General features: G+C 37.6%; 1 protein-coding gene across 7 annotated transcripts in view; it reads left to right on the top strand.

Moving 5' to 3' along the window:
* ppip5k1a (diphosphoinositol pentakisphosphate kinase 1a) overlaps positions 1 to 10,000 on the top strand; it is a 51,001-nt gene that overhangs the window by 12,826 nt on the left and 28,175 nt on the right. For all 7 annotated transcript variants that reach the window (XM_058076996.1, XM_058076995.1, XM_058076994.1 and 4 more), the window contains 8 exons: positions 869 to 955; positions 1,032 to 1,107; positions 1,194 to 1,303; positions 1,399 to 1,484; positions 1,560 to 1,685; positions 3,835 to 3,956; positions 4,039 to 4,221; positions 8,746 to 8,887. In XM_058076996.1, the coding sequence (XP_057932979.1) occupies positions 869 to 955; positions 1,032 to 1,107; positions 1,194 to 1,303; positions 1,399 to 1,484; positions 1,560 to 1,685; positions 3,835 to 3,956; positions 4,039 to 4,221; positions 8,746 to 8,887 (932 nt within the window). The remainder of the gene's footprint in view (positions 1 to 868; positions 956 to 1,031; positions 1,108 to 1,193; positions 1,304 to 1,398; positions 1,485 to 1,559; positions 1,686 to 3,834; positions 3,957 to 4,038; positions 4,222 to 8,745; positions 8,888 to 10,000) is intronic.

The following is a 10,000-nucleotide window of genomic DNA, read 5'->3' as shown; positions in this document are numbered from 1 at the left end:
GCGACTCCAAATTGTCCATCGGTATGAATGTGAGTGTGAATGGTTGTTTGTCTATATGTGCCCTGTGATTGGCTGGCCACCAGTCCAGGGTGTACCCCGCCTCTCGCCCAAAGACAGCTGGGATAGGCTCCAGCACCCCCGCGAACTCGTGAGGGTGAGCGGTACAAAATGAATGAATGAACAAAATGTCAGGCTGCACGGCGGTTGAGTGGTTAGCACACAGACCTCACAGCTATTGGAGACCCGAGTTAAATTCCACCCTCGGCCATCTGTGTGTGGAATTTGCATGTTCTCCCCATGCATGTGTGGGTTTTCCGGTTTCCGGGAACTCCGGTTTTCTCCCACATTCCAAAAACATGCTAAGTTAATTAGCCACTCCAAATTGTCCATAGGTATGAATGTGAGTGTGAATGGTTGTTTGTCTATATGTGCCCTGTGATTGGCTGGCCACCAGTCCAGGGTGTACCCCGCCTCTCGCCTGAAGACATGCTAGGTTAATTGGCGACTCCTATAATGTCCACTTTTTTGGATAATTTGTAGTGTCAATGTGACTATAGGGGTGTTATTTCATGTCCACGGGTCTCTAATAATGTTTAGGTTTAATTATTTTGCTAGGTTAATTGGCGACTCCAAATTGTCCATAGGTATGAATGTGAGTGTGAATGGTTGTTTGTCTATATGTGCCCTGTGATTGGCCGGCCACCAGTCCAGTGTGTACCCCGCCTCTCGCCCAAAGACAGCTGGGATAGGCTCCAGCACCCCCCGCAAACTCGTGAGGGTGAGCGGTAGAGAATGAATGTTTTTTTTTTTATGAATGAATACGAGTCTAACATTATATAACCCAAATATTACAATTTGAATATTTCAGGATGGAATTGCGCTGTGTGATCGCCGTCATCCGACATGGCGACAGAACGCCGAAACAGAAGATGAAAATGGAAGTCCGCAACCCTTTGTAAGTTTCCCATATCACAAACAGATTTCCGCAAAAATGCTTTTCAAAAATAATCACATCACTCGTATTCAATCAGGTTCTTTGACCTTTTCGAAAAATATGGAGGCTACAAAACTGGGAAATTAAAGCTGAAGAAGCCGAAGCAACTGCAGGTAGCGAAAAAAAAAATCCCACAGTGACACGACGGCGATGGCGATGGCGATGAATTGACGTCACCTGTTCGTTGAACCGACAACAGGAGGTGCTGGACATCACACGGCAGTTGTTGGCGGAACTGGGTCAGCACAACGACTGTGAGATCGAGGAGAAGAAGTCCAAACTGGAGCAGCTGAAAACGGTTCTAGAAATGTAAGCCGCAGGTTAACTCGGGGTCGCCAGCTTTGCTAGTTGATAGTTTTGTAGTCCTGTCCTACATTCGGTTCTATTTCCCCCTGCAAATAAAGGTACGGGCACTTCTCTGGCATCAACAGAAAAGTGCAGCTAACCTACTTGCCTTACGGGCAGCCCAAAACCTCCAGCGAAGAAGAAGGTCAGTCCTCAACCTCTTATAACAAAACAATGAAAAAAAAAATGTCACCTATATTCTTTGGGTGTTTTTTTTCAGACACACGTAAGGAAGGTCCGTCTCTGCTGCTGGTGCTAAAATGGGGAGGAGAACTGACGCCTGCAGGCAGAGTGCAGGCTGAGGAGCTCGGGCGGGCTTTCCGCTGTATGTACCCTGGAGGACAAGGTAAAATCTCATTCAGGTCTGACTGGGAATTCAGTTTTTTCCTGAGTGGCGGGCCACGTAAAAAGGGTTCCACTGTGTATCGGGGCCACAAGTGTAGGAGAAAATTAAATTATTAGTAAAAATGTATTTGATAAAATAAATACATTAATTAAGAAATTAATTAATAACAAAAGGCCAGCCAATCCCAGGGCACATATAGACAAACAACCATTCACACTCACATTCATACCTATGGACAATTTGGAGTCGCCAATTGACAAAATGACTTAAGTGTTAAAAAAATATATATATAACTTATGTAATGAATAAATATAAAAAATAAAATGATTAAAAAATGTGTACAATTAATATTCATAAAAATAAATAAATGAAGTCATGAATAAATATAAAAAAAATTTGAAGAAAAGTGTAAATGAATTTGATAAAATAAAATAAATGGAATTATGACAAAATATAAAAGTAAAAATGACTTAAAAGTGCAAAAATTAATTTGATAAAATAAATAAATTATTTCATAACGAAAGAAAATTAGCCAGCCAATCACAGGTCACATATAGACAAACAACCATTCACACTCACATTCATACCTATGGACAATTTGGAGTCGCCAATTGACAAAATGACTTAAGTGTTAAAAAAAAAAATTATAACTTATGTAATGAATAAATATAAAACATAAAATGATTAAGAAATGTGTACAATGAATATTCATAAAAATAAATAAATGAAGTCATGAATAAATATAAAAATGACTTGAAGAAAAGTGTAAAAAATGAATTTAATAAAATAAAATAAATGGAATTATGACAAAATATAAAAGTAAAAATGACTTAAAAGTGCAAAAATTAATATGATAAAATAAATTAATTAATAACGAAGGAAAATTAGCCAGCCAATCACAGGTCACATATAGACAAACAACCATTCACACTCACATTCATACCTAATTAATTTGGAGTCGCCAATTGATAAAGTGTAAAAAAAATAAAATAAATTATAACTTATGTAAAAAAATTATAACTTATGTAATGAATAAATCATATAAAAAATAAAATGATTAAGAAATGTGTAAAATGAATATTCATAAAATAAATAAATGAAGTCATGAATAAATATAAAAATTACTTAAGTGTAAAAATTAATTTGATAAAATAAATTGAATTATGACAAAATATAAAAGTAAAAATGACTTAAAAGTGTAAAAATTAATTTGATAAAATAAAATAAATGGAATTATGACAAAATAAAAAAGTAAAAATGACTTAAAAGTGTAAAAATTAATTTAATAAAATAAATAAATAAATAAATGAATAACGAAAGAAAATTATCCAGTTCATGTAGACCAGGGGTGGGCAAACTACGGCCCGGGGGCCACATCCGGCCCGCCAAGTGTTTGAATGCGGCCCGCCCGTTCTTTCCAAAGTATTTCATTTAAACTCAACATACAACCTGGCATCATGGCTTGAGTCGACCTTTTGATGGTTGAAGTAGCTGTTTTGTCAATTTGGTTATTTGATGTGGTCTGTTTTTTACAAAGTGCACCTGAATGAAGGGACACAAGCACATAATAATAATAATAATAATAATAATAATAATAAGAAGAACAATAACAAGAGGACCCAAGGACAGTTAATTTATAATGCACTTTACATCAAATAAATGATGTCAAAGTGCACATATAGCAGATTGTATGACTTTTACAGATACAATAATTCCAGGTGGACTGTTACGGGTAATTTTGTTCAAATTAAATTTTGTTAAATCAATGCGGCCCGCGACTCAAAAAGTTTGCCCACCCCTGATGTACACCCTGGACTGGTGACCAGCCAATCACAGGGCACATATAGACAAACAACCATTCACACTCACATTCATACCTATGGACAATTTGGAGTTGTCAATTAACCTTTTTAAGGACTGTACTTCCCGGTACAAATGAACAGATTCCGTTTCCCGAACGGCCACTATCGTATGAATATGTAAGCAAGGTAAGTCCCAGTGTCCATGCTCATGTTCATGTCCTGGAATAAAACTGCATTCTTCAGCAGTTGCCAAGCTAAAATCTGTAAATTGTCGTATAGGAAGACCTTTAAACCTGCTTTGTTGCTATCCGATGTGGCCTAAAGTGTTTGGGTTTTGTTTTGTGTAGGAGACTACGCCGGTTTTCCTGGATGCGGATTACTGCGGTTGCATAGCACCTATAGACACGACCTGAAGATATATGCATCGGACGAAGGCAGGGTGCAGATGACGGCTGCAGCTTTTGCAAAGGTACGATTGAACTGTGATCAAAATCTACATATTCAGAAAATTCTGCCAAAGTATTTATTTTAAAAAATGACTGCATCCAAAGGGTTTGTTGGCTTTGGAGGGTGAGCTGACCCCCATCCTGGTACAAATGGTCAAGAGTGCGAACATGAACGGACTGCTGGATAGCGACAGCGACTCGCTGAGTGGCTGTCAGCATCGCGTCAAAGCCAGACTTCATGAGATTCTACAGAAGGACAGGGACTTTCTGGATGAAGACTACGACAGGGTGAGTTGCTTTGATTTGATGGAAGGGAAATATGCTAAAAAATATCAAGCGTCTTCTGTGAGTATTGCATACTTTCTGACAAACCTTGTTTTTTCTGAAAATATCATTTATTTAACTCTTTAACCAAAAAAGTGCATTTTTAGTAAGTTGAAAAAATGAAAAAAAACGACATACTGACCCCTTACGTTTTTTTTCAAAAATCAACGCCCTGAATTACTGGCGTTTTATGCGCTTTTTGGGTGCTTCTGGGGCCCCCTGGTGAGTGTGTGTGAGGTTTCTGGTGTTTTTTTGACCAGAAAAGTGCATTTTTACTAAGTTGAAAAAATGAAAAAAAAAACGACATACTAACCCCTTACGTTTTTTTTCAAAAATCAGCGCCCTGAATTACTGGCGTTTTATGCGCTTTTTGGGTACTTCTGGGCCCCCTGGTGAGTGTGTGTGAGGTTTCTGGTGTTTTTTTGACCAGAAAAGTGCATTTTTACTAAGGTGAAAAAATGAAAAAAAACGACATACTAACCCCTTACGTTTTTTTTCAAAAATCAACGCCCTCAAACACTGGCGTTTTATGCGCTTTTTGGGTGCTTCTGGGGCCCCTGGTGAGTGTGTGTGAGGTTTCTGGTGTTTTTTTGACCAGAAAAGTGTATTTTCAGCAAGTTGAAAAAATGAAAAAAAAACGACACGCCCTGAAATACTGGCGTTTTATGCGCTTTTTGGGTGCCTCTGGGCGCCCTGGTGAGTGTGTGTGAGGTTTCTGGTGTTTTTTTGACCAGAAAAGTGCATTTTTACTAAGTTGAAAAAATGAAAAAAAAACGACATACTAACCCCTTATGTTTTTTTTCAAAAATCAACGCCCTGAAATACTGGCGTTTTATGCGCTTTTTGGGTGCCTCTGGGCCCCCTGGTGAGTGTGTGTGAGGTTTCTGGTGTTTTTTGACCAGAAAAGTGCATTTTCAGCAAGTTGAAAAAATGAAAAAAACGACATACTAACCCCTTACGTTTTTTTTTCAAAAATCAACGCCCTGAAATACTGGCGTTTTATGCGCTTTTCGGGTGCCTCTGGGCCCCCTGGTGAGTGTGTGTGAGGTTTCTGGTGTTTTTTTGACCAGAAAAGTGCATTTTTACTAAGTTGAAAAAATGAAAAAACACGACATACTAACCCCTTATGTTTTTTTTCAAAAATCAACGCCCTGAATTACTGGCGTTTTATGCACTTTTTGGGTGCCTCTGGGCCCCCTGGTGAGTGCGTGTGAGGTTTCTGGTGTTTTTTTGACCAGAAAAGTGCATTTTCAGCAAGTTGAAAAAATGAAAAAAAACGACATACTAACCCCTTATGTTTTTTTTCAAAAATCAACGCCCTGAAATACTGGCGTTTTATGCGCTTTTTGGGTGCCTCTGGGCCCCCTGGTGAGTGTGTGTGAGGTTTCTGGTGTTTTTTTGACCAGAAAAGTGCATTTTTACTAAGTTGAAAAAATGAAAAAAAACGACATACTAACCCCTTACGTTTTTTTCCAAAAATCAACGCCCTGAATTACTGGCGTTTTATGCGCTTTTTGGGTGCTTCTGGGGCCCCTGGTGAGTGTGTGTGAGGTTTCTGGTGTTTTTTTGACCAGAAAAGTGCATTTTCAGCAAGTTGAAAAAATGAAAAAAAAAACGACATACTAACCCCTTATGTTTTTTTTCAAAAATCAACGCCCTGAAACTCTGGCATTTTATGCCATTTTTGGGTACTTCTGGGCCCCCTGGTGAGTGTGTGTGAGGTTTCTGGTGTTTTTTTGACCAGAAAAGTGCATTTTTACTAAGTTGAAAAAATGAAAAAAAACGACATACTAACCCCTTACGTTTTTTTTTCAAAAATCAACGCCCTGAAATACTGGCGTTTTATGCGCTTTTCGGGTGCCTCTGGGCCCCCTGGTGAGTGTGTGTGAGGTTTCTGGTGTTTTTTTGACCAGAAAAGTGCATTTTTACTACGTTGAAAAAATGAAAAAAAACGACTTACTAACCCCTTATGTTTTTTTTCAAAAATCAACGCCCTCAAACACTGGCGTTTTATGCGCTTTTTGGGTGCCTCTGGGCCCCCTGGTGAGTGTGTGTGAGGTTTCTGGTGTTTTTTTGACCAGAAAAGTGCATTTTCAGCAAGTTGAAAAAATGAAAAAAAAACGACATACTAACCCCTTATGTTTTTTTTCAAAAATCAACGCCCTGAAATACTGGCGTTTTATGCGCTTTTTGGGTGCCTCTGGGCCCCCTGGTGAGTGTGTGTGAGGTTTCTGGTGTTTTTTTGACCAGAAAAGTGCATTTTTAGTAAGTTGAAAAAATGAAAAAAAACGACATACTAACCCCTTATGTTTTTTTTAAAAAATCAACGCCCTGAAATACTGGCGTTTTATGCGCTTTTTGGGTGCCTGTGGGCCCCCTGGTGAGTGTGTGTGAGGTTTCTGGTGGTTTTTTGACTAGAAAAGTGCATTTTTACTAAGGTGAAAAAATGAAAAAAAACGACATACTAACCCCTTACGTTTTTTTTCAAAAATCAACGCCCTGAAATACTGGCGTTTTATGCGCTTTTTGGGTGCCTCTGGGCCCCCTGGTGAGTGTGTGTGAGGTTTCTGGTGGTTTTTTGACCAGAAAAGTGCATTTTCAGCAAGTTGAAAAAATGAAAAAAAACGACATACTAACCCCTTACGTCTTTTTGTCAAAAATCAACGCCCTGAATTACTGGCGTTTTATGCGCTTTTTGGGTGCTTCTGGGGCCCCCTGGTGAGTGTGTGTGAGGTTTCTGGTGGTTTTTTGACCAGAAAAGTGCATTTTCAGCAAGTTGAAAAAATGAAAAAAAACGACATACTAACCCCTTATGTTTTTTTTCAAAAATCAACGCCCTGAATTACTGGCGTTTTATGCGCTTTTTGGGTGCCTCTGGGCCCCCTGGTGAGTGTGTGTGTGAGGTTTCTGGTGGTTTTTTGACCAGAAAAGTGCATTTTTACTAAGTTGAAAAAATGAAAAAACACAACATACTAACTCCTTACGTTTTTTTTCAAAAATCAACGCCCTCAAACACTGGCGTTTTATGCGGTTTTTGGGTGCTTCTGGGCCCCCTGGTGAGTGTGTGTGAGGTTTCTGGTGTTTTTTTGACCAGAAAAGTGCATTTTCAGCAAGTTGAAAAAATGAAAAAAAAAACGACATACTAACCCCTTACGTTTTTTTTCAAAAATCAACGCCCTGAAACTCTGGCATTTTATGCCATTTTTGGGTACTTCTGGGCCCCCTGGTGAGTGTGTGTGAGGTTTCTGGTGTTTTTTTGACCAGAAAAGTGCATTTTTACTAAGTTGAAAAAATGAAAAAAAAACGACATACTAACCCCTTACGTTTTTTTTCAAAAATCAACGCCCTCAAACTCTGGCATTTTATGCCATTTTTGGGTACTTCTGGGCCCCCTGGTGAATGTGTGTGAGGTTTCTGGTGTTTTTTTGACCAGAAAAGTGCATTTTCAGCAAGTTGAAAAAATGAAAAAAAAACGACATAACCCCTTACGTTTTTTTTCAAAAATCAACGCCCTGAAATACTGGCGTTTTATGCACTTTTTGGGTGCTTCTGGGGCCCCTGGTGAATGTGTGTGAGGTTTCTGGTGTTTTTTTGACCAGAAAAGTGCATTTTCAGCAAGTTGAAAAAATGAAAAAAAAACGACATACTAACCCCTTATGTTTTTTTTCAAAAATCAACGCCCTGAAATACTGGCGTTTTATGCGCTTTTTGGGTGCCTCTGGGCCCCCTGGTGAGTGTGTGTGAGGTTTCTGGTGTTTTTTTGACCAGAAAAGTGCATTTTTAGTAAGTTGAAAAAATGAAAAAAAACGACATACTAACCCCTTATGTTTTTTTTAAAAAATCAACGCCCTGAAATACTGGCGTTTTATGCGCTTTTTGGGTGCCTGTGGGCCCCCTGGTGAGTGTGTGTGAGGTTTCTGGTGGTTTTTTGACTAGAAAAGTGCATTTTTACTAAGGTGAAAAAATGAAAAAAAACGACATACTAACCCCTTACGTTTTTTTTCCAAAAATCAACGCCCTCAAACTCTGGCATTTTATGCCATTTTTGGGTACTTCTGGGCCCCCTGGTGAGTGTGTGTGAGGTTTCTGGTGTTTTTTTGACCAGAAAAGTGCATTTTTACTAAGTTGAAAAAATGAAAAAAAACGACTTACTAACCCCTTACGTTTTTTTTCAAAAATCAACGCCCTCAAACACTGGCATTTTATGCGCTTTTTGGGTGCCTCTGGGCCCCCTGGTGAGTGTGTGTGAGGTTTCTGGTGTTTTTTTTGACCAGAAAAGTGCATTTTCAGCAAGTTGAAAAAATGAAAAAAAACGACATACTAACCCCTTACGTTTTTTTTCAAAAATCAACGCCCTGAAATACTGGCGTTTTATGCGCTTTTTGGGTGCCTCTGGGCCCCCTGGTGAGTGTGTGTGAGGTTTCTGGTGGTTTTTGTTTTTTTATTTAACTCTAACATTTTTAAAAGTGTATGTATGTGTGTTTACAGCTGGCCCCAACATGTAGTGCGTCTTTAGTGAACTCCATGAAAATAGTGCAGAACCCGGTGGCAACATGTGACCAGGTTTACGCCCTCATTCAAAGTCTCACCGCGCAGATCCGCAAAAGAATGGAAGATCCCAAGTCAGCCGGTAAGTCGTTTTTTTTTGTAGTTTATTCCATTTTTAGCCATTTCCGAGATGACAAATTGAGGGAAATTACTTTATATTGTTGCATAACCGGGCTGCACGGTGGTTGAGTGGTTAGCACACAGACCTTGACACAGCAAGGAGACCAGGGTTCAATTCCACCCTCGGCCATCTCTGTGTGAAATTTGCATGTTCTCCCCGTGCATGCGTGGGTTTTCTCCGGGTACTCCGGTTTCCTCCCACATTCCAAAAACATGCTAGGTTAATTAGCGACTCCAAATTGTCCATAGGTATGAATGTGAGTGTGAATGGTTGTTTGTCTATATGTGCCCTGTGATTGGCTGGCCACCAGTCCAGGGTGTACCCCGCCTCTCTTGATTGGCACTTTGAACCAGGAAGTATAAAACAAGAGTTTTATTCTTGTATTTGCATTTTAATTTTAAATACGACTGTGAAACTTATCTCTTAGATTGCTCGGTCCCCCGAAGTTAAAAAGAACGTTCAATAGAGGAAAGAGAGCAACAATACATGAAAATAATTACATTTAGTTACATTTGTTCACTTCCTGCTTTCCTAATATAGTTTATTTTTTTTATTTTTTTAATGTATTTTTTATTTTTCCTCCAGGGACAGTTCTTATCATATAGCTTCATATAAGTATGTAGAGTGTTTGTATGCTTCATCCACTTTATTTTTATTTTTTATTTTTTATTTTTTATTTTTTATTTTTTATTTTTTATTTTTTATTTTTTATTTTTTATTTTTTATTTTTTATTTTTTATTTTTTATTTTTTATTTTATTTTTTATTTTTTATTTTTAATTTTATTTTTAATTGTAATTTTTATTTACAATCTATTTACTTTTATTTATCTACAATTGCTTTCCTTTTTCCATTTAGTTACATTTGTTCACTTCCTGCTTTCCTAATATAGTTAAAAAAAATTTTATTTATTTTTTTAAATTTATTTTTTATTTTTCATATAAGTATGTAGAGTGTTTGTATGCTTCATCCACATTATTTTTATTTTTATTTTTATTTTTATTTTTATTTTTATTTTTATTTTTATTTTTATTTTTATTTTTATTTTTATTTTTATTTTTATTTTTATTTTTAT

This window comes from Doryrhamphus excisus, chromosome 7 (genome assembly GCF_030265055.1).
Source record: "Doryrhamphus excisus isolate RoL2022-K1 chromosome 7, RoL_Dexc_1.0, whole genome shotgun sequence".
Classification (NCBI taxonomy): domain Eukaryota; kingdom Metazoa; phylum Chordata; class Actinopteri; order Syngnathiformes; family Syngnathidae; genus Doryrhamphus; species Doryrhamphus excisus.
Note: the sequence above shows the minus strand (reverse complement) of the source record. Positions and strands in the feature narration are given on the sequence as shown.